The sequence below is a fragment of the Penicillium taxi genome (genome assembly GCF_028828555.1).
Source record: "Penicillium taxi strain IBT 34144 chromosome Unknown utg000004l_segment0_segment0, whole genome shotgun sequence".
Lineage (NCBI taxonomy): Eukaryota > Fungi > Ascomycota > Eurotiomycetes > Eurotiales > Aspergillaceae > Penicillium > Penicillium taxi.
The window spans coordinates 3,518,261-3,544,974 of record NW_026643206.1 but is presented as its reverse complement, the minus strand read 5'-3'; the positions used below and the strand labels follow the sequence as shown (position 1 = coordinate 3,544,974).

Below are 26,714 nucleotides of genomic sequence, written 5' to 3'. Positions count from 1 at the left end.
CTAACTAGCGTCTAGATTGTCAATAACAATACCAACATTTCCTTCTAATGAGAAATATATTAATTTCTTGTTCTATTCTAAAAAAAATTACAAGTACTGCTTCGAGACTAATTCGATTCTAATCCTGGCGATTCAACTTCATGAGTTCTTCATCGGATATTCCAAACCGAGAAATTCGATTCAAGGCCCTCTCAACTGGAGGCAAGTTACTCATTCTCTCACTCCACTCCTTCAGTTTTGGCCAGTTCGTAAATTCAAGGTCGGCAGATTTTGCAACGCCCTCATTCGCCAAAGGTAAAATAGCAAAATCTGCAAGCGTTGGTCTATCAGGCAAGGCTATGTAATCTTGATCGGGCTCATTCAGCCGAGTCTCCAAGAATTGGTACTCTGTCTGGATATACTTGAGCAAAACTGAAAGAGACTCGCCAATGTCCACTGACTTGACTGCTTTCATCAAAAGCCAGGTCTTTCCAGTTGCACCTAGGCCCGCAGTATAGGACATCAGCCAGTTCATAACGACGGTTCGCTCGCAGATGTCCTTTCCAATGTAAAGTCCTTTATTGTCATACTTCTCGGCCAGGTATATCAAACACGCGGAGCTGTCAAATACGTTCAACCGCTGCGATTTACCGTCATATTGGTAGATATCGACTCCTTCCATGGCGGGAACCATTTTGTAGGGGTTAACAGAGTGAAACCATGTTTCGTTGCTAGTTGATGCAACGATATGAATTGTATGAGGGATTTCCAGTGCCTCAATTAGCATCAGCGGCTTCACAGTGTTAGCCGTGGATGTAGGACTCGCTGCAAACGGTTAGTAACTACCGTGGAAAATTCATGCTGAATATCAAACGCGAAACAATGACAAATAAAAAAGAGATCCACTTTACAGTCACAACACTGAACAATCTTACCTTTTTTGACGTACAGAACCAGCTTATCCTCGGGGATTTGAGGGTGTGCGGATATTTTTCCACATGACTCGGCCATCTCGTATGATAAAATTGCAATTAGAAAAAAAATGAGTTTGCATGCATACTTGAAAGCATACACAGGTACTGGTTTTGTCGTCATATATTTATCACATTGATATCGGCGAGTATATTACTCCCAAGGTTGGTCGAGTGAGTGATAGTCGCCGAAATATATTTTTGAAGCCCAGACAAGATACCTGAAAAACAAACAACCTTGCTTTCATTGCCGCCCTCTCATTGACCTCTGAGAGCAAGCGCTTCTTCACCTAAGCAGGATTTCAATTCTTCTAACTCTTCAAATGACCGAATCCCACACTCAAGACACCTATCGAGGCCCTCGTCACCAGGGAGAATATGATCGTCTACGAACTCAACATGATCTAGTGAAAGCTTCAATGGGCGGAAGGCTGCTCTATTGCCCTGTAGATCTAGAGCAACCCAATCTCCGTATATTGGATTCAGCCACTGCCGAGGGTATGTGGTTGATCGATCTGGCTCAATTGGTTTCCTCTTCGACGTCACTTTATGGAACCGATATCGCCCCACAGCACTTTGTCAATCAGAATGAGAGACCTCCAAATGTTCACCTTTCTCTTCAATCAATATTTGACCCGTGGCCAGTCAATTTCCAGAACAGCTTTGATGTAGTGCACCAGCGCTTCGTTCTCACAGTCGGCTCCAATGAAACAGCGCAAGAGGCTGTCAAAATGTTGTTCTCATGTGTGAAACCTGGAGGTTGGATTGAGCTACATGAAGGAAATATGCTTTCAATTCAAGAAGGGCCCAAACATGCAGCTTTTATGAAATTTCGCGATACGATGGTCAACGCATGGGCAGCAATAGGGAATCAGCCGAGCCCAGGACTGTTCCTGGTACCGTGGTTACGAAGTATTGGCGCTTTAAATATCTACGAAAGTGTGCAGACCATCAAGGTTGGAGCTGCATCGGATGATGAAGAGCAGGGCGAGAGGGCTATAACTGTCTTGCTCCACCTTCTGGATGGAATGAAAATTATGCTTAGTGGTATGTTGATTACTGATAGCCTTGCTTATACAAATACATACTGACGGACATTACATGGATAAAGATAAACCAGGACAGCTTACGTGCAAGGAGTTCGATGATCTTCGGAAGCAATTGGAGGTGGAGCTTCGCACTGTTGGGAATGTCTATTGCTATCATCTCGCTTGGGCACAAAAAGCCTTAGAAAACTAAGAGTTCCAGAAGCAGAAATGTTTTTCCAACTGATACAGCAGACTATCTAAATAGATCTGATAATTTCTTCAAATATGATGGGATCTTCTATAAAAATTTGAAAAAAAAACTCAGATAATCTTGCTGGTACCGTGACTAGATAGTCTTCGCATAGCTTTATCTTCCATTTCTCACTCCCTGTAAAGCTGTCTTAGCTAATAGCCGGGTCTAGCTACAGAAAATTGAGTCTTGGTAGAAATTTAAAATTCACAATATTAATGACTGCACGTTCATAAGATCAATATATCATTCGGTTTATGTGCTTCATTCTAATTTGATACATTCCACTTTCCCTCGCTATGAGTACAAACACCAAGATCCAATGCAAGGGATTCTTCCATTACACTAGGTAACATGGGATAGAGAAAACATTAGAATGCAGTTGATTGTATTATCTACCACTAGTAACCAAAGGAGAGGAATATGAGCAATTGTATTCCATGAGAGGATCATGATGGTTTCAGAGGAAAGAAAATATTCTTAATCTAATTGATAGATGTCTTGCTAAGCCCTTGAGCCACGTTGGGTTACCATAAGAAATTTTCGGAGCAACACATCATATTTAACCTAGCTCTAGAATTTGCTAGCGCTTCACCTTCAGCTCTTGCATCTCTTTCTCGTCTGCAATGGCTTCCTCAATGAGGCCTTCTGGTTGTTTGACACGTTGTGGCCAGTAAAAAACAGCAACGATGATTGCAGCAGCTCCAATCACTCCAGCCAGTAGCTAAAACGCGTTTCTGTATCCAGTCATCGATATCAATAAGACTCCTTGGACGGACTTCTGATTTCCATTCATAAAGGTATTGGCACCGGCTAGAAGAACACTAGCCCCTATTTGATAGGCGGTATTGAACAGTGCGCCAGCTACAGCTGAATCTTTTGCATCCACTTGGCGGAGTAAAATGCTCTGGGCTGGAACCATGGCCGGCGGGCTGCCACAGACAAAGATGATACTAGCTACAATAATGTACCAGTATCCGCTATGATGGTCTGTTCTTCCAGCTAGCTCAGGACTGGCAAACGTCCAAGCTACAGCACCAGCTGCTGTAATGGCAAGACCAATGACTAGTGTCACCTTTTCGCCGGTGAACTTGATCATTTGCGTGGACAACATCCCACTAACAATCGCAGAGAATGCAGCTGGCTATTCAAAATGAGTATTTATCGGATTTGAATTCCACTTGAAGCTTCCACAAGGTGATGCTAAGTGGAGTTGAAACGTTGAAAAGACTGAACCCTGGGAAGACTTACCAAGATATAAACCGCAGTCAAAATCGTAGTGTAACCCAGTCGATTGACACATAGTTGCGTACTGATAAAAAACCACGAGCTAAAGCTGCCACCAAACGCAAAAATAACGAAAAGCATGAAAAAGAAAGGCAGGTTCTTCCAAACATAATGGGGAATACAGGGATTGATCACTATCTTTATCTCGATAAAGACAAAGACACCTAATAGACATATTCCTAGTATTATTCCCACAAGGACAGGAGCTGAGGACCATCCGATTCTCGAACTGTCATTGAGACCATAAACAAGCAGAACGATTCCAGTTACAAAAACTAGACTTCCCACGATGTCAATTCGAACATCGCCCTTCTTGTCAAACGATGGCAAAAATAGGCAGGCTAGGACAAGCGCCATCGCGGTGAAAATAAGACACAGCCAAAAAATCGATCTCCAGCCAGCGCTAGAGGCTGAAATTGCTTGGTCAATTAAACTCGCAAAGAAGGGGAAGGGGGGATTGAAATATACAAGAGAGAAGAGATCCGATCACGGTGCCGATGGTTGACCCTAAAGGTGCGCAAGCTGTGTAAATTGCTAATGCTTTGTTTCGAGCCATGCCGTCTGGAAAGGCCGTATTCAGGATGGCAAGTCCGTTGGGTGCCTTGATATCAATTTATCGTCAGAGAGTGGAAAGTGCCACTTCATCGTTGTTATCACTCACAGTCAATCCCGCTCCAATCCCAGAAATCGTACGGCCGGCAAGAAGAGTTCCTTTATTTGGTGCTACTGTGTTGATAATATTTGATATTGCCAGAATAGCCGCACCTGAAATGAAAATCTTCTCCAACCCAAATTTTTGGCCCAATTGGCCCCCAACAAGGAGGGATGCGGCAAAGGTAATGTTATAAACAATCAGTACCCAGTTGATATCCTCGCTGGTAAATTCCAACGTTTTTTCAATATCTGGGAGACCGAAAAGGACAGATGAGAGCTGAAAAAGATCCAAAAAAGTTGACGAGGGCGGTTGTCATGAGAATCAAGTTGAGATTGGTCCTGGGGCCCAGCCGCTCACCCAGCTGATACGGCGGCGTCCACGGGCCCAGTATCATCTTGGTGTTTTTTTTTTTTTTTTTTTCAACTACACAAAAATTCAGCAAGAGGAAATTGGATGGTATAACTACCTGAATTCTTCAATCCAGTTGCATATTATATGTCAATAATCCCCGAGAAAGTCTCCGAGATCAAAGGATTATGAGGCTACACCAATCGGGGATAAAGTAGAACTGATAACTGAGAAATGAACGTGTGGTTCAAAAATACTAAAGTCAAGAGAGAAAGTGATAAATGACAGGGAATCACTGGAAAGTCAAGAAGACTTGTCCTTATCCAACGCTGACCGTTTCCTGACCTCCCCTCGAAAGATTTACCTTTTACAGAATTATAAAGGCTCCAAAGGTACTCACCCGAAAGATTCGAATGTCAAGTACCTTTATTTGCATGCCAATTGAAATTTTATTGGAATTAGGTTCTCCGATGCTGAGAAAACATGGTTAACATGAGTATATCTATGCAAGAGGCTCTCAGTATCCTCAAATCAGTTCCACTAATTGGTATGATACTTTGAACCTGTGAGGCCCTGTTTGAAGTTGACACTATATATAGACGGGCACAACGATTGGCCACACCTTATCCGTGGTTTTTATGATAATCGACTGAACGATCGCTTCGAGCCCAATAAATCCCTCGTTGGGCATGTTGATCTCAAGCGTCTGAGGAATGGAAAGTCTGGTGGGGCTTTTTGGAGTGTCTATGTAGACTGGTATTAACAATGTAACCCTGGTGTTGGTTTCTGCTGATGATATTCTTAGCCCTGAATCAGAATACTTCACCGAAAATGCAGCCCACCTAGTGATATTGCGAGATACGCTGCAGCAAATTGATGTAGTACATCAACTAATAAATCTGTATTCGGATCATATGGGTCTCGTGGATTGTGCCTCAGATATCATGTGCCTGTTCAAAGATGGGAAATTTGCCAGCCTAATCGGAGTTGAAGGCTTACATCAAATTGCAAACAGTTCAAGCGTCCTTCGCTTATACCATAAACTGGGAGTTCGATATGTTACATTGGCACACAATAAGAACAATCTTTACGCAGATAGTGCAGTGAGTGATGCCACTTCCTGAACAACTCACAGGAACTAACATACCTAGACTGCAATCTCCCCAGCACACGACGGACTATCTGCCGAGGGAGAATTGATGGTCAAGGAAATGAACAGAATTGGAATGTAAGAAAAGCTTGGTCTTTGCATATCATTCATTGTAGACACAATGAGTTGACTAGAATTAGGATCATTGACCTCTCTCATACAATTGAAGCTGTGATGCATCAGGTATTGGATATATCTGAAGCCCCTGTGATCTTCTCTCATTCTTCAGTGTGAGTAACAGGCTCTGAGTAAGAATACTCCAAAACGAATCTAAATCTCGAAACTATAGAGCATCGGTTGTCCCACATCCTCGCAATGTTCCTGATGCAGTCCTCAAGAAACTGCAAGCCAACGATGGAATAATTATGATCACATTTATCCCATCTCTTACCCATGTCGATGCCACAAAAGCGAGTATGGACCATGTCATTGATCACATTGAGTATGCTGGTAAACTTATCGGCTACGAGCATGTTGGACTTGGGTCTGACTACGATGGTATGTTTGAAGCTGCGAGAGGAGTCGAGGATGTTGCTTGCTATCCTCATTTAGTGGCTAGAATGCTTGAACGCGGCATTTTCCGGTCAGATGTGGAAAAAGTCATAGGACTTAATCTGATCCGCGTTTTCAAGTATGTAGAGCTTCAGTCTCGTACGAGCAAAGCTCAAGCACCATTTATGCAAGATGATGTGATGCAATTATGGAATGACAAATTTCGGACGTTTGTGAGAGAGGCTTACCCTCATGGTGAAAAGGATTTGCCTAGAAATTCATAGAATGTTACAGACCGAATGCTCCAAAGATCTACTATATCCAACAGCCTTTCTATCACTGCTAAAGTCGCAAAATTGTTTTTGGATAGCGTTTACCATTTTGGTGGCTTAATATTGGCAGAATAGAGAGGTGATATAGCATCAAATAAATTTAATTCTCAAGAAACCATTCTCATTGTTATTGAAAAACTTGAAAACCCTTGAGGCAGAACTTCTGTCCAAGGTCGCGATAAACCACCATGAACATCAGTTCCTTTTGACCTTCTCTCTATTTGCGTTCAGCTTTCAATAGCAGATGAGTTTTCGGTCTATTGTAGCCCGGCAGAATCTACGGAATGGTTCTGTTTGTCTGAGGCAAGTGAAGTTTGGATTTATTTTAGATCTAATCCATCACCTCTGCCCCAAGTTACACCGTGAACATAGTCATGGTAATACCACATAGTCCATAAGAGAAAGTCAAAGATCAGTAGAAACCACGGTGGAAGGTTTCCATCGTCGTCTTTAAATTTCCAAACACCCTTTTCAATCCAGCGCGCGACCCTCTGCCAGAGTATGTCAAATAACCATTTACCAACTTTGAATCGGTAACTTTGTCTCAGAGTAAAGGTCTGCTGTGACAAGAGTCTCTTCTGATATAAAACGGGGAGAGAATGTTCGCTGGCACCTCGAATCAATAAATCCTGTGTATTCTTATTAGTCTCTAGACGATCCATCGTTGAAGTTAGTGGACGACTTTACCATATATCTTTTTGAAGGAAGTCTCTCGTAGCCTCGTGGAATGATGTGTCTCCCGATTAATGTATTCACATTCACTTCAGAGCCATCGCTTTGCAACGTGGCTGTGAGAAGCTCGGTCTTATAAGCTATTCCGCATCTATACTATGTTATTTGGGGCTAAATGTGAGTGAAGAATTCCTATACGTACCCTTCGCTAATGATGACCTTTTTCATTTCGTCCGGGGATAAAAGATATGCAATGCCGTATACTGGAAGATCCTGATTTTCTGCCGAGCATAAGCCTCCCATGGCAGGATCTGTGTATGGAACACCCATAATATTAAAGCAGAGGGTGTGCGTTTTAACCACAGCAACTTCGGACCTGAGAGGTTGGATCTTGCGTCTTCCGATGAAGACATCCGAAAACATATTCGATCCATAGGCAAAATACCACTTTTGGTTATCTGCCATTTCGCTGATATACCAGAATCTCGTCAATTCAAATAGCCTTGGAAGGCAATAGGTAAAGTTGGGCTAGGAGAATAGACTTCAGTTTCTCACCAAGCCTGTATTTCCTAAAAGACTCAATTGTCAAGTCCCAGTTTAATTTCTTTTTTAACGGGCGCTGTTTTTTGTTTCCCACCCTTCCTGGTGCAGCTACCTTGGAGACAGCAGGATTCGGATAGGATCCGATGGTAGGTACCTTGTGAGTGATTTCAATTCTGTAGTACTGCATATTATAAGCATGTATCTCTTCTGGGTTAGTACCAATCACACCTGTTAAAAATTCATACAATGTGATGGGCACTAGGTCCACTATTTCTCCGATAAGGAAATTACTCAAAAAAAATCTTGGCTACATATTCGTACTCCCACTTGGGCTATTGGTGGGGCAAATGGCGGTATTTCAGAAATCTTCGAAGTTTTCCGTTACTCAAGTAGTTTGTAGAATAAAATTCCAAGCTTATAAGTCACCAACAGCCGTGTTACTAGGTCGATTTTATCTTTCAATTGAACCCTAGAAGCTGCTTTCTTTGAGAGAAACGATTCCTCAGCTTGGGATTTGATGTCTCCCTCCACTACTCTCGTTGACTGTGAAGGCACAGATTCCTCAATCAAGTCAATTGATAGAACACGGAAATCTCAAGAATTTGAGAAAGATTTTTCAAAACTTCGCAGTGCATGTGATGCATGCCATGCGGCAAAGGTTCGCTGCACAGGAGATAAACCATGTACAAGATGTGCCAGGGAGTAAGTCTCTTCTTCTGCAGATATCCGATCCATTACTCAGTGAGTATTTTCGCGCTCAACAGCAATCTTGAGTGTCGCTATAGTTACAAAGCAAAAATCGGAAAGCCAAGGGGCAGCATGAATAAAAAGACAATCGAGCGTCTACGCCAAATAAAGGAAGCAAAAGAAAAGCAACAACTAGCACTCCACACTCCGCCATCAATGAGAGATGACACCACGTCGATCCCCCCATTGCCTCCCTGCAACGAGGAATTAACATTCAGCCCACTAGAATCGCCCCTCAATGCGGAACTTATACTTGAAAACCAAAGCCCATCTAGTTTCGATCTAGACTCCTTACCCAAGGAGCCTATCTTGCCGGAAAATGATATTGGATGTATTGACTGGCTACCAATGATCCCTGATGAATCCATCGAGAATGTAAAGCATCCAATCATGAAATTTATTTCGTGTAGAAGTCTAACAGCTGTTTTCATCAATAGGGGCCTCATTCTTTATTCGGTAATTTGACCGGTATGTTCCTTCTTTTATGTTCTCTCTGTGCAAGGAGTTATGTAAATCCACAGTACTGACAATGCATAGCTCCAATTGAGAAAGTGATACCAAGTGAATGCTCTGGGGGATTTCTTAATGGCATTGGCTGTGGCTGGCACAATGCACCAGTGACCGAGATCGAATGTCCTTCCCTTTTCCCATGTTCATCCAAATTGTCGAGATGTGACATGGATGCGAAGCCCAGCTATCCAATTATTTACGACCACTCTGGACCTTCTTCATCAAAAAGCTCATGTCATCGCTCGACATCCGATGGCTGCTTTGCAACACTCAGCAAACACCTTTGCACACTTCAAGCTATTCCTCAATCTTCAGAGCAGGCGACAGCCATCGATATCCTTCTGATACAATCTCAAGGCATCATCCCTTCTATGCGTTCTATCTTCAAGTGCCATCATTGCATGCGAGACCCACAAGCACTTTTCCTAGTCAATATGGTCTTGGCGCGCCTGTTGAAATGGAGCAATTTTTCTATCTGTGCTTACGGAAAACGATTCATTTCAGCAGAGGTTCGCTTAGGCAAATATCAAATTTCTGGAGATTTTGGAACTACCGTTGCAAGAATGTTGGTACAGACACATCTGGCTGATATCAAGGCTGCTATCCTTGAGTTTGAGAGCATGGTTGGCCATAGCCAGGACAAGGCAGATGGTGCCTACTTGAGCCAACAGGCAAAAACACTTGAATCAGAGCTGAATATGCTGGCTGAAAAGATACAGAAAATTTCAAATTCTGGCATTGTGTAGATCCCTGCAAATACCTGTTAAAATTACATAGACCATGTGAGGCTTTTTCACCGCAATATTACCTATAGTATATAGTGAAATATAGTCTATTCCACGAGGCTCATGGAATTTGTAACAGTATGGGATGATGTCAAGTGGATAAGATAGGTCTGAGTATCTCGGGCCATTTTTGAATCTGCATAAGCCATTGTATAATATGCTCAATCCGACTTACCTGGGAGCGGATCATTCCGGAGATGTTCGGCAGATCAGGGGGGATTTCAAGGTGATATATCCATACTTGCACTCTGGTAGTCAGGTCGGCTACTAAGTGTGCGCCAGCTTCTTTGGTATTTAACCCAAACTTTTTATTATCCTCCTGTCCATAATCTAGGCGGCCAGGAGCTAGGCAGATTGTGGCTGTATTGTTGGCAAAGGCGAAGAGCAGATTAAGATTCACTCGAACAGGAGCTTCATCGATAACGTCATGTAACTAGTGAAAAGTGGAACGCTCTAGGTAGCACATTCGGGACGTGCAGGTCAATTCAGCAAAGAAAAACCAAACATAAGCACAAAAGAAAGCCCAATGAAATTAGGGAGTCAAAAAGTGAAGAGGTGTGTAAAGGTGCCCATTCTGTAACTATCACAGCTTCTATAAATGGTATAACTCGGTTCTGCCGACAACTTTAACATCGAGAAGCTTTGAGCACTTACACTTTCTACTAAATACAAGCTGCTGGGTGCCAGGGTAACATCGTCGTCATTATCCTCAGCATGATCCATAGCCTCTATTCCTCCAAGATCAAGCGTCAAGACTGTAAAATGGACCCCATATCCTGGGGCTGTACATAATCCCTCGTCAATATCGCTGACCGGATCAAAAGATTAATTCCGGGTTTTAAAGAGTGGTGATTACAGCATAAATGGCCATGAGCCGTAGTATATAATCTGTTCTACTTTTGACCGATGAAAAGTTTAACCCACTTACTTTATTGACCTAAGCGACGTTCGTCTCTCCATAGATCTAGAATTACGGCCTCAGGCATTGTCGGTAAGTTGCTTAACTGAACAGTAAACTCCCGAGGTCAACATAGTGTCACTACTCTAACGCCTTGATTCCTCTTTTCAAGATTCCATCACATCTAACATCAAGTGATTCATCACCAGTTATAACGTCATTGGTTGTCACTAGTTGTCTTTTTATTCCGTATCAAGAACTGATATCCATATACCCTGTACGAAGCCATAGGGCTTCAAATTAAAGACTTAGTTGGATCAGTATCTCAGCCACACGCTAGAAACCCGCATCTTGTCCTATAAACTCATCATAGACGTAGGTCATAGCCTACCTCAAAACGATTTGTCGAGGCTTTTTGATGACCCCATGTGTTCATTGGAACTCAATGTAATTTGGACTCCTCTCAGTTCGTAATGGTCACGGGTATACCCCTTACTCTCTTTCTTAGATTGCCAAGCAACCAACCCAAAGACAGCAATGAGTCCTAAGCCTATGATGGCCACAATAATTGAGTATCCGATCATGACAGCATGGGACGCATTTGACCAGTAGAGCCCAATACCGCCGTTTACGATCGCAGCAAACATAATGACGTATCCGAGATACCGATGAATTTTCCCAAATATAGTGGGCAACTGAATCCGCTTATATGAGAGATGGTGCCAGACACCCATGACCAGCTGGGCTAGAATCGCCAGTAGGATCAAAGTGCCAATAATCTGGTGCGCAGAATGATGCGACTGCGACTTTGTGAAAAGGTGGCTGAGGTAAAACCCGACGATTATACCTATTATGGCTAGGATAGAGGATAATGTCTGGTTGACCCAGTGCCATCTCACACTCCTTGGGGAGAGACGAAGATAGACCACGCCTGTGGGCATCAAGAGAATGATTGCAACGCAGACGAACACAGCATGGATGATACTAGGTAGGTTTTTGTCGTTTGTGATTTCTCCAGTCGATGATGAACCAGCCGCGTTGGCGTAGGATGTCGGCAACCCGCCGGTCCCGCCTGTCGCGTGAGTCATATTCATAATAAAAACTCCTAGATACTCCCGAATCAGTACCTCAGAACCTCAATTGAGTGTCATTTGGAATGTTCACAAACCATATTTCGAATGTCTTTCTATGTTGGCTGTTTTGGAATTACTTCGCATTCTAGCAGATGTGCTCCCAACTGGACCGAGCCCAAAAATCCACGGTTGCGATGTGGACGTTGAATCGAATGACCTGCTTGCCTTAAATGGTCCGCCTCCCTTAAATGGTATGCCTGCCTCGAATGGTCTGTCTGCCCACTGCGTACAGTCGTTGCATCGCGCATTGAGTGTCATCGTATTATTCACGATCCCTGTTCCAGCTAAGAGATCGAGAGAAGTTGAAGATGAAAAAACGGGTTCTTTTTCGCCAAAAGCGATTCGTGGGCTCACTGTCACATCTGTACTGGGATTAGAGAACGCTCTTCCTAGCCGTTGGGAGTTGGGCTCACTAACTCGTGCCATCAGCATTGGAATAAATGATGATCATGTGCGAACTCTGCATTCCGGCTCCTGTCCCGACCGCTATCCATGAATAATCTGCTGGGCCAGACAGATGAAGGTAAATATCAGTGGAGTCATCTGGAATATTAAGGGCGAATGTATAGTTGGCCGAATTTTGCTGCAGGGGAAGATTGAAGATGCTCGCAGCATTGGAACTGGATGATGCATATACCACCACAAAGAGGCACGAAACGAGGCCTGCTGTTAAGGAAGTACTGTTAGAGGGGCCATCGACAACAGCGAAAAAGTCCTCAGCTAACCTAAGACAAAATGTCCAAGTCCACCCCGGATGAGCGGTGACATTTTAACAGTCGAGTTAATTTTTGAGTTACTTTTGGTCTGATTGTTCAAACGTAATGCGATCACAGATGGCAGGAGCCGATTGTAATGATTTTGAGGCTTCCGGACCTATCCTTTGACCACGTCAATTGAGTAAAGTGCATGGGATCTATTTATATTCAGACCGCTGCCCAAGTAGGCTGCATTGATCGTATCTAGCTAGATCTCATTGGCCATAGCCTCCTCGATATGATTTATGCGTTCAGTTGCATATATCCAGAACCTGAAAAAGAGAAATCATGAATATTTCAGTACGTTGTATCCCGTAATGAGCCAGTCCTGAAGATGTTAATTTACCAGCCCCTCAGGTTCGACTTGTTCGCATTCCATATCTGGAATATACCGAAGGAGATCGTATGGGTCTGTGCAGAGATATGCAGGTCTTGGGAATACCCGGAGCCAGGGATAAACGGAGGCTTGAGAGGACGAATCATCTTTCTGACACATCAATACATGCAACAGGGAAGGAGAAAGTACTGACCGCGCACAGACTACCATCATCAAAACTTCCTAAAACTTCTTTTGGCAGCCCCGTCCATGCCTCCGAATTCACCTAAAAGACGTGAATATATAATATTAAACGAGCTCATTTTGATGATACATTTGATGCCCACCAAAAAGACACCTCTCTCAATCAAATCACTAGAACACTCGATTTCCACCTCCCTCCTTTGACAGCCCGTGGATGGCTTCGTGAGCGCGAATTACTCGGGTCTTCTGCCATTAGAAGGTCCAGAAATTTCTCTAAGCTTGGAGAAATCCTGAAGTATTTGCAGCTGACCTTGAGAAGCTGACGAACCGGAACGGTCCGATCAGTGAAAAAACCATGGGAATAGCAAGCAGAAACATTATTAACCAACCCTTTTGTGACCGCATTACAGCACTATGCAGCTCAAGATGATACATATCGGTTTAAGAGACGTCATATGACCGATATCTCCAGTCAAAACAAGCTAGAACGGGCTGAATATGCTCAAATGAAGAAAGATACAGAGAGAGTGTGTTATTCCTTTTAATTTACCCCTCGCAGAGAGGTTATTCAGGCTATATCGCCTTGAAGATCAGAGACTTGAACCGCGTCTGATGCCGGTTCGATCGAAAGAAGTTGACAAATAGACCGCGAAGAGTTAAGTGTGAAGAAAGGATATAGAAGATAGCGGTGCTTCTGGAGACCGGGGGAACGCAATTACCGTATCCACCAGTCGTTTTGCCGGCAACCCAGTTTGTTCCGAGTCCATGATTCTGCTAGATTTGAGAACCTGAATCCGCAATTTTCCATTTCCTAGAGTGAATTGGATCTCAAGCCGACCCTTTAACGCGCCCCGACTCATTGTAAAAGAATTCGATATATTGCCACTGTTGTTTAAAGATAGTGGAACATTATCATCCACAGCTAGGTGGTTCATGATGCATTCAAATTGAGTATCCGAGGGCCAATCTGTACTTTTAGCACGTATATCGGAGAAAGTAAGGGGACAAAACTGGTGCGTATCGGTCGCGCAAATAGCCTGCACAGATCGTTGAACGTGCAGACCTGCGCGAAACAAGCTCGAGGAGGGTTAAAATTGATACAGGGCCCGAGAATTGTTTGCACCTGAGGCAATGGAATTGCACATTTAGTCATCATCACTCGAAACACAACATAGACCTTCTTGGTCAGGTTAGCCAAGATGAAGGAGAAAGCTGCGGTGATCATTGTTGTTGGAATTATAATACTCTCCAGGCGCTGGAGAGGTCTCCGAAAGCGATCTCCTTGCTATACATGGAAACATGACCGACCTGCTTGTAGATCCAAAAAAGGAAGCGCTGTCATCACTCAGCCTTGCAAACAGTCTTTCCAAAAGTCAAATGCAAAGTCAGAGCGGTCGTTGCCACAGTAGTATACTTAGTTACTAAACATTGCACAAACTGAGCCAGATTGAACGTCTTGGTTATAAGCAGGCAAAAGATCGCGAAGAATGACTGATTTTGAAGAGCCACCATACTGGGCATGTGAGTCAGACAGTGAGAATGGGTTCTGTCTCTAACCGGGAGAGAAGGGTGAACTTACCAAGCGGCTCGCCTATGAAGGCTTCTTCGTTCAAATCGACTTTACAGACGGACATCCAAACCGGCTCGAGAGGTTCTTTCGTGTGAATATGATGTAATGGAACATTTAAGGACTTCAGAACAACCTGAAGCAACTTCTGGTGTTTGATAAGAACCGTAGAGCGTCCGCTCCATGACTGTGGTAGGTGGGCGCTTAGCCGCTGAAGGACAATTTATTGTCCAAGCCAAAAAATAAAGTAAAAAATTTGAAGTGGATCTTCTCCGATAGGGGGAATCGAACCCCCGGCTGCCGTGTGAGAGACGGCGATGTTAGCCACTACACCATATCGGAAGGGTACATTGAATTACTGCGTATGGCTTAATCTTATCACTTGCGATTTAGAGTCATGAGTCTCTATAGCTCCCCATGCGTGGTTCTATAAATGCCCTCATTTCCACTCCAACTTTGTTGGAGTTTTCCCCTGTCAATCTCCCTTTCACTCCACAGCTTGAGGCATTTTTGCTATTGATCCGGGTCACCGAACCCCTATATTCCTGGTGCGACTCGTCGGCTTCTCGGCGGTCCCTTGATTAATTAATGATGAATGATGAGTTGATGAGTGATATAAAATTTTCGCACTAAGTCATAAAATAGGTGACACAGTCTAAGAACTACTCTCGTCGGCGAGATGTTTTCGCTATATCGAAAACTCTAGGCTGGGCCTACTTTGCCTTATAGTCGCTTTCGTTTTACCTATAGGTCCTGCATAACCATCGTTGTCGCTCAATAGATGGCTTTTCTATCGATTTTGCCATTTTAAATATCCTCGAACTGACCCTGTATATGGTTTTTAACGCCCGCTTGATTAGACATGTGCATGGGTTGGGTATGGGTCAAAATTCATACCCATACCCAACCCATCAGGGGTAAGGTAAACCCATACCCATACCCAACCCAACCCACGTGGGTATGGGTTGGGTATGGGTCCCATATGGGTATTTTTGATGCCTTAATGCCTGATTTTCGCCTCAACCTAAACTAAATTAGGGTAATTAGTGCCTTAGTGCCTAATTTTTGCCTCAATCTAGTACTAACTAGGTGACAAATATCACGTGAAATAAAAGTCTTGGCAAAAAGATGGGTTTATGGGCTGGGTGTGGGTTTTACTTCAAACCCATACCCAACCCATATGGGTTTTGGGTAAAATTTCTGACCCATACCCAATGAACATGTCTACGCTTGATTTCTTTTCCGGTTATGCTAGTATTGATGTATTAGTAGCAATCAATAGTTGAAAGATTGTGTCCCTAATCTATTCTTCATCTTTGTCTTCATCGTCATCTTCAGAGCCGGGGCCAAATATCATCTGGTGGAGGACTTGGTAAGCCCGTTCGGAGGAGCAATCCTTACCAGCTTGGGGCATATCTATGTATAGAGAAAACGTCAGTCAAACTTCGTTATTGTAAGAAACTGCCATAGAAGAAACATGCATTTAATCTCTGGGCATAGTTCATTACACTCCTCATCTGTCAAACTATCTACCCAAGCCATTCGGGATTCCACCGAGTTCTCATCCGGCTTAGCAAGCTTGGTGGTGACTTTAGACTCAGTAGTGTCCTCGGGCTGGCTGGTGTCCTTAGACTGGGCGGTAGACATTCTTATGAATGTGAGAGAGTATTTTGAATAGTTAATAGGAGTGGAGTAAAGCTGGTTGAGTAGTAGTGGAGAAAAGAGTGGTGGAGCATATTTGGATTAACTAATCAATTACTAATAACTAGTTAACACACCTCTTAGTTACAACTCGCAACAATACATTTATAATAGATGCATATGCACCAGTAAGACGCGTCAATGTTCCGACACTTTCCACGCCAATAACATCTTACGGGCAGATCAGTAAGGTAGCTAAGAAAGTGTCGGAATATTGACGCGTCTTACTGGTGCATATGCATCTATTATATAAATGTATTGTTGCGAGTTGTAAGAGGTGTGTTATTCAAGTCTACTCCAAAACTGCCTAGAGTAGCTCTGGCCCCATTTATTAACCGACAAACCGATGAGGTGCCACAAATTTACTGCAGTAAATCTGGGCTCCACTCGTGGTTGAAACCACTTTCAGTTCATTGTATCAACAGAAACCCACTACTCCGCACTAATGTCCAATAATATAAAACGCTCACAATTCTGGCATATGCCTTGGGATGTTATTTGCCTAGAATCCCTACAGCATATGCAGTCGCCAGCTGGTTTATTGAAATGTTTCACTAAAAGACGATCAATACCACTTTCGCGCTAATCATGTTAAATAAGGCATACGTAAGATATGTGTTCATTCTAAGTTCCCGCGATGGAATCGGATATGCCCCGATTCCACTACTTCTATTCACTTCCAGAGTTCATTCACTGCAGGTAAACCAAATTCTATTGGTTCCAACAAACATCGTACAACTAGAGGTTTCCCCACGACGCCGTGTTGATTCGGCCACGAGTACCTGACGAGGTAAGCCCATTGCAATCTCAACATGTCCCATACCTGATAAGGGAAGATCTATCAGGGGATCATGCAGGGTGCATTAGCGAGTAGGGAATAACCTGCCCTGATCCAGATATAAGATAAACTGAGGAACTCCCCATTTCTTAAGGATTCCTCAAGGATTAGTAAAAACTACTCCTGTACCTCACTGGACCGATTCCCCTACTCTTCGTACATTGCAACTACTCCTCTATCGATACTAGACTTCGGCAAACTACCGAGTCAACCCTTACAAAATACGACTAAGCAAATTACAGCGCGAATGCCAGGGGTAAGCTTCGAGTCTTGGTTCAGTTCGTTCTTTTCTTTCTAAGGCTGCTCACTTTCAAAGCAAAATGGTGGGAAATTTTACTATCAAATCAAACTATGAATATGAAAGTGCTCTCCGAGATTCAGCATCCGATGATAAAGTGGATGATGCCATGCTGCCCCTTGACAAAAAGGCCGATGTGGACGCCCAAGGTGGCGAACTTGCAAATGATCTTCAAGCCGCAGCATACGAGGGAAATCTAGATGTTGTTAAGCTGCTCCTTGACAAGGGGGCCGATTTAAACATCCAAGGTGGTGAATATGGAAATTGTCTCCAAGCTGCAGCATGCGGTGGACATCTGGACGTTGTCAAGCTGCTCCTCAGCCAGGGTGCGAATATCGACATTCTTACAGTTGACTCTCGGGGCGCGTCATTGCTACATTCTGCTGTCGCTTGTAAAGACAGAGAAACCCTGAATTTTCTTCTTGAAGCTGGCGCACATATTTACATAGCTGAAGCTGATGCTTTCAACCAGACACCACTACATATCGCTGCTTCTTACTATCCAGAAGCCTTTCAAATCCTAGAAAACTCGTTGAACCTAGCTGCCAAGAACGATAATATGGACGCATGGGCCCTTATGCGCGTTGCTATCAACAAAGAAGACATTGATGGATGTACTCCTTTACACCGTGCTGTTGAAAATCGTACTTTGGAGGCTGCAGAATGGCTTATCAATCATGGGGCCAATGTTGATATTGAAGATTTCAACAAGACCACTCCATTTCAGCGCGCCTCTCAGTTGAAAGATTTCAGCATGATGAGCCACCTCTTCCCTCATGTCACCAAAAACTTTATAAAGGCAACAGACTGGAGAGCTTGCACCCCTCCAGGGGCTAAAAGAAATATAGTTCTAGCTCCAGGCGGACTAGAGATACCTCCTGTACAATTGAAGGATAGTCAGGAATTAACGCAATATTTTAATGCGATGTCATATTCCTTGAATTTTCCCACAACAAGCATATCAGCACAGGGTGATAAGTGTGTCGCTACTACTTTTTCACAGGGGGCAGTCGTGTGAGTTTTCCTGACACTTATAATCAGAAAATCAGCTCATTGTTACAGGCTTCTTGAAAACGACAGACTTTTCGGTCAATCCTCTTCTAAGGGGGTCTCCTGGAGATGGTGGCGTAAGGTCATGAGGAAACGAAAACAGAAAGATCTGAGATTGGAAAATGATAAACTTGATGCATGGCATTGGAAAGTACAGCTAGATGGAATCCCAGATTTTGTTGCTCTACATCAGCCTTCTCGAACTGAATGTTAGTAAACATCACCTTCACCTGTCTTAAGACCCCGATACTAATGACATGAAAGGCTTTCTCGAGTGCCGTGTATCACTTCCCTCATATCAAACACTCCCTTCATCTAATCATATGTCACCTCTGATGATAGAGCGAAAGAATCATGCCATAATTTGGCTTTTAGCTAAGTCCAATCAGCACCACCCGGGATCGATATCCGGAAATCCAATGCTTGAATCCAAAATTCTATTTACGACACTAGAGTATTGCGAAGTCTCAAAATCACCGATTGAGCTTTTCTATCCTTGCATCCGGCAGCTAGAGGATGAATGGAATAATATTTTTGAAGCTGCAGAAGATCATCTTTTCAATATGGTATGGGAATTAACCGCCTATTTGGATAGCCTTGTTGATCATCTACTAGCGGAGGGAGACGTTTCGTTCTAACGGAAGAAGCAAAGACCTAATCAAGATCCATCTGAGCGATGCAGAAATATGGAACGATTTCAAAAGGGTGCAAATGGAGCAAATAGAAACCCTTAGATCATTATGCGATCAAAGAAACATACAAACTCTCCAGGGAGCCAGCACTACTTTACATAAAAGGACGAGCCGAGAATTTATACGCAAAATCGAGACTACAGACAGGAAGGTCAAAGAAAAGATTTTATCTTTAAATCTAGCCTCTCAAGAGCTGATTCAACTGGTAATCTTCACACCTCATTAGACGTTCAATTTCACTGATATTTTAATAGGAATTCAATCTGGCCTCCATCACAGAGGCACAAAAATCTACATCCATGAACAGGAGTATGAAACGTCTCAGTTGGATCACTGTAAGGTTTAGCCTAATCTAATTCTATCAGCTGCTAACTGCTAGCAAAGTTCTTTTTCTTACCACTCATGTTTATTGCGGTAAAAATCCCTCATGATTACCTTGTATACTCGTGGGATAACCTTGACTTATGTTGGCTTCTAGAGTCTCTTTGGAGTAAACGTCGACCTGCTTGAGTCGAACCCACCTTGGTGGCTATACATCCCATTTGGTGTAATCACTGCTATTCTGACTTTGTCTATATGGATCTTGTTCAAGGGTAAAAAGGAGTAAGTAACTTGATTTCCATTGTCGTTTTTTTACCAGCAGAAGCAACGATATTGGAACTAACCCCCTAATCTGCTAGACGAAAGACGCAATAAAACAACGACTCGGTGCCCTATTCAGACGCAAAAAACTCAGAGACGAGGAATCCTTGCTGCATGTGAATCAAATGAAGGTGAGAACGGGAGGATTTGCAGAATTTGGGAAGAAGCGATTTTAAGTCAGCATTTGAGTATCGGATAACTGTTAGGTACAGTGAATTACGCAATTAGTTTAGTATTATCACCTTCCGATTAACGTCATTATTCTCTATAGCTCCCTGTCTGTGGTTCTATAAAAGCCCCTCGTTTTCCCTCCAACTTTCTTTTAATTTACCCTCCTCATCTCCCTTCCAATTCAAATTTTGAGGTATTTTCTTATTGAACCGGAGTTGATCAGCTTGTCCTGAGTTGAAGTGTCGCGCACTAAGGTCCATTTCCTATACCCTTCCAGGATAAATTTTCCTGTACAATGGGGCTTCAAATCTGCCTTGGCTTAGGAAGCTTGTACGATATCGAAACGGAGAAACGCCGGGATTGGAAACTGCTCAATCTTACAGATCTATTAACCCCTTTTTCCTGAAAGCTTCAAAATTCACTTTGCTGCCAATTTTAATTTCTAGTGGCCTTCCTCTATTCCTTCTCTCTACTCAGCCGAGCGTCTCCAAATCGACATAATTGGTCATAACAAGACGCTGCAAAGCATCACATCTCTTTGCTCCTTTAGTCAATCCATCGGCCGGATTGGGTTTATTCTCTATCCACTGAATATCCTTTTGCCTCCTTTCATATGCTTGGAGGCAAATCAGGTCTATCATAAATCTATTTTCTTCTGGAGTGCCGAGTATTACAACATAGTCAAAGATACTCTTAGGCCCTGGGCACAAGATAAAGAGAAGCTGGTTTCCGCCAAGTATATCGGTCAGAGTTGATCGAACCGCAAAGCTGATGTCGAGAGACCATGGATAAAAGCGTAAATTTCTGCTGTAAGGACACTGCGTGAGACTCGATCACACTTTACTAAAGACCAATGGATTATTTTTGCTTTACAGCGCTGTCGTCTAATGCCATCACAAATGCCATCTGAGAAGAAATATCTTTGTTGTTCGCAATACCGCGTCGGTAAAGACAACCAAAGAGAGAGAGAGAGAGAGAGAGAGAGAGAGAGAGAGAGAGAGAGAGAGAGAGAGAGAGAGAGAGAGAGAGAGAGAGAGAGAGAGGGAGAGGCAGCTTGAAACGGGTTGGAATCGGAATGAAACTTCTCCATCTCCATCTTCATATCCAAATTTATTAATCCCAGCCAGTATGTTTAATACAAATACTATTTCAAGGTCAAATCCAATGGGAAAATATAATTTAACCTTCTTCCCTGCTGCCTATATACTATCTTAAGCTCACACATCACCTTTTTTCTAGTCGCAATTTTTCAAAGCTTTTCGGTGTCTCTGTTCCTGAATTCATCGACAAATCAAACGCTCCTACAATGAGTACCCGTGAGGACCCTAGTGAGTTCTCTACACTCCCCATCCTGGTAATAAGATCAGACGAATAGGAACAGATCAACTATTTGATTAAAATCACTAATCCTTTCTTTAAATACACAGCTGGACTCTCTTTAATCAAGAAGGCCATATATCATCTAATATTTAGCATCTATGATAATCTTTTTCGCATATTGAAGAGTAACTAGACCGATTAGACTAAAACCCCGTGTCCCTGGGAACTGGAGACGTTGTTGCAGTCGAAAATGGGGAAAACTTTCCTTTTTTCCAACACTACCCAATGGTATTTCAGAATCCAACAAAATGTGCAGTAATCATGCATTAGCTAGCTTTACTATGTGGCTATGTGCAGATGCGAAGGCAGCACTGTTTCAGGAGAAATAGCCCTATCCAATAGTCTTTAAATATTCAAGGATCAGTACGGTAGTCATGCATTAGCTTAGTCTCACCCCAATCTCACCCTGGCTCACCCGATGCTCACCCTGGCTTATCCGATGTTCACCCTGTTTATTGTGTACTCACCTTGCTCACCCCCCGGTCGCGCGACGCTAAAGCAGCGCTCACCCATTGCTCGCCCTGGCGACACCCACCCGACTATTTTCCGCGTTTAAGCCACATGCCGGTCAGTTAGTAGTATGGTGGGTGACCACATGCGAATCCTGACTGTTGTATGTTTTTATTTGCTTTTTTGAATATTATTAGATACTCTGTAAACTGCACCCTTTCTACTGTAGGAGAATATGGGTAACAAGGAAGCCCGGAGAGCAATTCGATGACTCTTGTCTACGAACATGACTTCAACGGGCACCAGGATGGATGTTTGGGATTGTTCTATGGCTTGAACAAGGGACCTTGTCTTTTTTGGGAGAAAGAATGGGGAAGTATCTCTACTGAGAGCTATGGTGAGAGGATTGTGCCTCTTATTGATGGGATGGTAAGACTAGCGGTATTGATGGTATTACTTTAAAAGTGATGCAAGAGCTACCAATGTCATTAATGAACTTCGTTGCCGCGGAGTTCGTTTAATTCATTGGCCGGCATGGTTGATTAGATTTGTAATTCAAATTTCCTTCCTTTGGTTACATGGTCTTGCCATCTTTGGAATGCCTCCAAGCCCTGTCGAACTCTTCCCAGCCCCCAGGTGGTGCGTCCCACATGGCCAACTCCCGAACCACTGTGTCGTAGTATCCGTCACTGGGCATATTTCCCTGACAGACATTTCCTCCAACAGCAATGTTGATGAGTATTCTGAACTCAGTCATCTTCCTCGTTCCAGGCGGCTTTTCAGCCCTCATGATGGGCTTGCCGTCAATCAACCAGACCAAACGCCCCTTGCCCGTTGTTTCGTCTTCGTCCCAGATAAAATCATACCTCACCCCCGCCGGCGAGCTGATCATGGGGATGGGGGTTTCGAGGACGCGATGCTTGTTCCAGTCCTGGCCGTTGAAGTGGCCCCAATGCAGACAAGTGTGATTAACGGCGTCGCCGTTCCACGCCTCCATAATGTCGACTTCACCATCGTCAGGCCACTTGAAGGGGTCTTTAGGCAGCAGCCAAAAAGCGGGCCAGATGCCTCGGGCTACCGGCGCTGTAATTCTGGCTGACAGACAGCCCCGTGGTCTGCCGAGGGTCTGGTGACTCGACAGCCTGGCGCTGGTGAACTTCTGGGTGGGATCTGGATGCCCGTGGTTAATTAGAGCGCGCACGATCACCGCATCGCCCTGGGGTGTATGGAATGAGTTTTGCGGACTGTCGGTGTAATTCTGCGACTCATTGTTTCCCCATCCATGTTGGCCCTGCTCGTGGTAAAAGTTGGTGGAAACCGGCGCTTCGGGATGTAAATTGGGCTGCCAGTAGATCTGGGGTCGCGAGTGCTGTTCCTGATAAGCTGGTGGGGGTTTGCTAGAGGTTGGAATTGGCGGTGGGGGAGGCTTGTTATACGACGGTACCGGCGGAGGGGCGTGATGGCTTCTTTCCTCCCATGCCTTGTCTGCCTTGTCGATCAGGCCCTGTAGCGTCTGTCTGAATGTCATGTTGAGTATGACTTCAAGTATGGGTGTTGGGGTTGCGCAAGTAGCGAAGACATGCAGTAAGCAAAGCTGACGTCATATTGTGGATATGGAAATATCCTCAGTTTACAATCTAAAAAACGACGGATATAAACCATGTTTTATTCGTATATTAGGCTTAATAGTACTATGATAGTAATAATCACTATAACACACTATGAAGTTATAGTAAAATAATAATCTGTGAGTCCTCATTATGACCAATCTTAGTACCTGATAGTGATATATAGATTTAAAGACCTACGACGTACACCGGTTTCTTTGGCTCACTCCCTTCCTGAGGCTCTGCGATGAATGCTTCGTAATCAAATTCAGCCACTTCACTACTATATCATTTAATTAGCTAACCCAGATCGGGTGTGAAGAAATAAACATTCTCTTACAATATCCATCTCAAATCTACAGAGCGAACATAGCGAATCAGCTTGGTCAGTCCCTTTTCCTCCTCGGTAGAATTTATGAAAGGGCTCAACAGACGCATCATACGGAGCTACATCAACCTATGAGACTATTGCGATCTTGAAGAGGAGGAATATAGGCTGGAAAAGCTCCAGTCTACAAGACTAAGAAAACAATCGTTCTCCTTCAGAATCCTTCGAACAAGATCTAGATGGCATAAGACCAGAGGACAGGGTATTAGGTTGATGGTGTCTCTTCGTATCTCCAGGCTCTTATCAACGTAGTTATCCAATTCCTCAATTGAGTGGGATTCGGTGTTCGTGCCGTAATCACCCTATATATATCCTTGTTGTTGGCCGCCACCAATTGGGGCTTCTTATCTCCTTAAATGTGACTTATATGCAGGACTATTGGCCACGTGGGGGACAACTCTGGGTGGACTTCGAGATCAATGTCCGGCCGGAGACCTGTTTCATGAAGAGGTACCCTTTAGGGTGTGACTATTTATTTAATGTAATAAAATGGCAAACTCGTGAGATATGAATGATTCGACGGTCAGCTCTGCGGTGTGCGAAATCTTGAGTGGTTGCTTCGGAGGCTGTCACCCTATAGCCATACTTGACGACGATCTGCCAGGAGACCTTGATCGCCTGATCCCCATACTATTCCCCTCCTATCTTTCTCCCTTTCTTTTCTGCTCGGTGACGAAGGCCAATCAGCCATTTGTCACTGACGGCTTCGATATCCCAAGTTATGGTAGTCTTGAGGAGGGTAGAGATGAGAGAGACCAGTCAAATGGTGGCATTGACATGCACTTGTGATGTTATTTCCTGCTCCGGATGAGTGCTTTTAACAATTTTTCCCTATGGGGTGACTTTCGTGAGTTTATATTTACTCCACTTTCCGCGGGCGCTTAAAGCCTTGTGGATGAGGCTCGGCTCGGCTCCTGCATGATCTCTCCGTTACCATAGATCGGCATAGCTTAAATAATGCTTACTTTGGTCTCTCTGCATCATCTGAGCCAAAACCTAGTCATTAGAGACTCTATTTATCTCGTTGTCCTGTCAAGGTTTTCGAAAGGGGCAGACTTGGCAGGTCCCACGCATATCTCGTACTATTTTATAAAATATATTATTATCTGTCTTGTAACTCTTCACATTAAGCCTTGGTAAATAGTAAAGTGTGGGCGAAGGATGGCCAATAAATTTCCTCAACTTGATAGCACAGGCGCTTTGCCAACCCAATCAGAGCCTTCAGGTATCTGGTCAAGTACCCAAGCTGCTAAGCTCGCTCTGGATAAGAACATCCCATCACTGCCAGTTCCTGTATATGATGCGGTGACAGGTGCAGTAGGGCTATTAGTCAGGAAAGGCACTCTGAATAATGTCCACTTAAGCTGCGAGACATCCTGGGATGTCACAAACGAACCAAGACCTTTGAACTCATCATAAGCCGACCCGCCTATGATTTTGACAAGTATGATTGATAATTTCCATTTGAGAGCACCTTTATCTTCTGGTGCGGGAAATGAACATGTTCCGAGCACCAGTGCCCGTTTGTAGTTATTAGCAACTAGGGTAGGGAAGATGTGTTTCATAGCATCAGTCACGGGCTGCAATATTTCGTCAATATATGGAATCGGCTTTTTGTAAGAATAAAAGGGGTGAGCATAAGCCCTATCATTGACGCACAGTTCCTTTGGAATTTGAGACCGGTCCTGCGAACGAGACAAAGACGGTGGGACCAGAGGCTGCCGCACGCTGGAAACTAGACGTATCTTCCAGAGTACCCTCTACTACTGAGACGTTTGCATCCCTGCTTATCTCAGCAGGAAGCTTAGCTGGGCTCCGCACATAAAGGGTCAATTTTTGCCCTTGTGCTAGTGCGGCTTTGCAGAATTCCAGGCCCGATGGACCTTGTATAGGATTAGAATAATTTTGGACTGTGACAGAGATAGAGCTCACCAGTGGCTCCGATAACCAATATATGCGTTACTGCCATCGCTCAGAAACTTGCGTGCGTTGCTGAGAACTAACAAGTGATAAGTATTCTCTTATACGTTGTTAATCCAGAAGCAGAAGTGCGTACGGATGAACGACCATTCCGTGATCCGAGACCAATCGGTTTCAGTACTGCCGGCCCGGATGACAAATAGATTTTGAATGGTCAAAGCCCAACGGATACTTGCCCGAGTAGGTATTCGTCTGCATATGTTCATTTTAGCGCCTTGGCAAGATGAAAAGAAACGGCTTTTATTACCACGCACTGGTCAACGTTTTGTACACAAATAATATGCAGAAAGTGTGGAAATACGACCATTGTGCGTAGCACTCAGCAAGTGTATTAGTAAGATTGATTAAGCCAATCATAGTTATCCATTCTGCCAAGGCGCAAAAATGAACATACAAAGTAACTTTGGTACGGAGGACTACCCATAAGTAATGTTAGCGCGAAGTAGATTTTTTTTCAATTTCCCTAATTTCCCCCTTTTGAAGGAAGAAGGTAAAGTCAAGGCTAGCCACACGATTCCAGCATCTCACCATCACATCCTCTCGTCGAATCAGCCCTCTCGGCTTCTAAAAAAGTCGTAGATAAAACGGCGTGGTGAATATGCTTGATAGCGCGTTAGATGCTAGGCTGTCTCGCGCCGCTGATATTCCTAGGGGAGGTGCGGGGGTGTAACTCGTGATGAATAAGCTCGTAAAAGTTGCTCAGATATACGCTATAACTACATATAAAATCCTGTATTTAAGGAAAGATACATTAGATCGCGTGAGCTATTTCGTCCTTCGCATTTTACACGATCCAGTGGTTATTGAAAGCGCTGCATTTAATAATGAATCCCAAAAAGAGACAGTCCTGGTTAGGGGATTATTTTACATGTTAATTGTCTTCATCTTCATCGAT

At 43.7% G+C, this 26,714-nt stretch overlaps 14 protein-coding genes across 14 annotated transcripts; 5 read left to right on the top strand and 9 right to left on the bottom strand.

Moving 5' to 3' along the window:
* Positions 1-118: 118 nt before the first annotated feature.
* On the bottom strand, positions 119-990 carry gliG (glutathione S-transferase gliG; the record flags this gene model as incomplete). Its single annotated transcript, XM_057208888.1, has 2 exons — positions 119-804; positions 915-990. The coding sequence occupies 2 exons, from the start codon at positions 988-990 to the stop codon at positions 119-121; spliced, it is 762 nt and encodes a 253-aa protein (XP_057062662.1).
* A 283-nt stretch (positions 991-1,273) lies between these two features.
* N7495_006236 (class I SAM-dependent methyltransferase) lies at positions 1,274-2,189 on the top strand (the record flags this gene model as incomplete). The annotated part of the gene is made up of 2 exons (XM_057208887.1): positions 1,274-1,997; positions 2,062-2,189. 2 exons carry the CDS (start codon positions 1,274-1,276, stop codon positions 2,187-2,189), a joined length of 852 nt encoding a protein of 283 aa, XP_057062661.1.
* Positions 2,190-2,811: 622 nt separating this feature from the next.
* N7495_006235 (MFS transporter) lies at positions 2,812-4,564 on the bottom strand (the record flags this gene model as incomplete). The annotated part of the gene is made up of 6 exons (XM_057208886.1): positions 2,812-2,952; positions 3,004-3,372; positions 3,480-3,925; positions 3,984-4,116; positions 4,177-4,418; positions 4,528-4,564. 6 exons carry the CDS (start codon positions 4,562-4,564, stop codon positions 2,812-2,814), a joined length of 1,368 nt encoding a protein of 455 aa, XP_057062660.1.
* Positions 4,565-5,001: 437 nt separating this feature from the next.
* gliJ (dipeptidase gliJ) lies at positions 5,002-6,444 on the top strand (the record flags this gene model as incomplete). The annotated part of the gene is made up of 5 exons (XM_057208885.1): positions 5,002-5,065; positions 5,118-5,258; positions 5,335-5,621; positions 5,670-5,746; positions 5,958-6,444. The coding sequence occupies 5 exons, from the start codon at positions 5,002-5,004 to the stop codon at positions 6,442-6,444; spliced, it is 1,056 nt and encodes a 351-aa protein (XP_057062659.1).
* Positions 6,445-7,304: 860 nt separating this feature from the next.
* On the bottom strand, positions 7,305-7,629 carry gliK (gamma-glutamyl cyclotransferase gliK; the record flags this gene model as incomplete). The annotated part of the gene is made up of 2 exons (XM_057208884.1): positions 7,305-7,320; positions 7,367-7,629. 2 exons carry the CDS (start codon positions 7,627-7,629, stop codon positions 7,305-7,307), a joined length of 279 nt encoding a protein of 92 aa, XP_057062658.1.
* Positions 7,630-9,131: 1,502 nt separating this feature from the next.
* On the top strand, positions 9,132-9,710 carry N7495_006232 (uncharacterized protein; the record flags this gene model as incomplete). Its single annotated transcript, XM_057208883.1, has 1 exon — positions 9,132-9,710. The coding sequence occupies one exon, from the start codon at positions 9,132-9,134 to the stop codon at positions 9,708-9,710; it is 579 nt and encodes a 192-aa protein (XP_057062657.1).
* Positions 9,711-11,039: 1,329 nt separating this feature from the next.
* Positions 11,040-12,504, bottom strand: N7495_006231 (cytochrome and DOMON domain-containing protein; the record flags this gene model as incomplete). Its single annotated transcript, XM_057208882.1, has 3 exons — positions 11,040-11,752; positions 11,816-12,142; positions 12,198-12,504. Coding segments are annotated over 3 exons (1,347 nt in total), but the record flags the coding sequence as incomplete, so codon positions are not given.
* Positions 12,505-12,743: 239 nt separating this feature from the next.
* Positions 12,744-13,018, bottom strand: N7495_006230 (uncharacterized protein; the record flags this gene model as incomplete). Its single annotated transcript, XM_057208881.1, has 2 exons — positions 12,744-12,807; positions 12,882-13,018. The coding sequence occupies 2 exons, from the start codon at positions 13,016-13,018 to the stop codon at positions 12,744-12,746; spliced, it is 201 nt and encodes a 66-aa protein (XP_057062655.1).
* A 2,907-nt stretch (positions 13,019-15,925) lies between these two features.
* Positions 15,926-16,269, bottom strand: N7495_006229 (uncharacterized protein; the record flags this gene model as incomplete). Its single annotated transcript, XM_057208880.1, has 2 exons — positions 15,926-16,038; positions 16,131-16,269. The coding sequence occupies 2 exons, from the start codon at positions 16,267-16,269 to the stop codon at positions 15,926-15,928; spliced, it is 252 nt and encodes an 83-aa protein (XP_057062654.1).
* Positions 16,270-17,481: 1,212 nt separating this feature from the next.
* N7495_006228 (ankyrin repeat domain-containing protein) lies at positions 17,482-18,477 on the top strand (the record flags this gene model as incomplete). The annotated part of the gene is made up of 1 exon (XM_057208879.1): positions 17,482-18,477. One exon carries the CDS (start codon positions 17,482-17,484, stop codon positions 18,475-18,477), a length of 996 nt encoding a protein of 331 aa, XP_057062653.1.
* Positions 18,478-22,418: 3,941 nt separating this feature from the next.
* Positions 22,419-23,372, bottom strand: N7495_006227 (glycoside hydrolase family 16 protein; the record flags this gene model as incomplete). Its single annotated transcript, XM_057208878.1, has 1 exon — positions 22,419-23,372. One exon carries the CDS (start codon positions 23,370-23,372, stop codon positions 22,419-22,421), a length of 954 nt encoding a protein of 317 aa, XP_057062652.1.
* A 268-nt stretch (positions 23,373-23,640) lies between these two features.
* N7495_006226 (uncharacterized protein) lies at positions 23,641-23,889 on the bottom strand (the record flags this gene model as incomplete). The annotated part of the gene is made up of 2 exons (XM_057208877.1): positions 23,641-23,734; positions 23,792-23,889. The coding sequence occupies 2 exons, from the start codon at positions 23,887-23,889 to the stop codon at positions 23,641-23,643; spliced, it is 192 nt and encodes a 63-aa protein (XP_057062651.1).
* A 457-nt stretch (positions 23,890-24,346) lies between these two features.
* N7495_006225 (uncharacterized protein) lies at positions 24,347-24,628 on the top strand (the record flags this gene model as incomplete). The annotated part of the gene is made up of 1 exon (XM_057208876.1): positions 24,347-24,628. The coding sequence occupies one exon, from the start codon at positions 24,347-24,349 to the stop codon at positions 24,626-24,628; it is 282 nt and encodes a 93-aa protein (XP_057062650.1).
* Positions 24,629-25,017: 389 nt separating this feature from the next.
* On the bottom strand, positions 25,018-25,808 carry N7495_006224 (NAD(P)-dependent oxidoreductase; the record flags this gene model as incomplete). Its single annotated transcript, XM_057208875.1, has 3 exons — positions 25,018-25,419; positions 25,499-25,722; positions 25,772-25,808. The coding sequence occupies 3 exons, from the start codon at positions 25,806-25,808 to the stop codon at positions 25,018-25,020; spliced, it is 663 nt and encodes a 220-aa protein (XP_057062649.1).
* Positions 25,809-26,714: the final 906 nt, after the last annotated feature.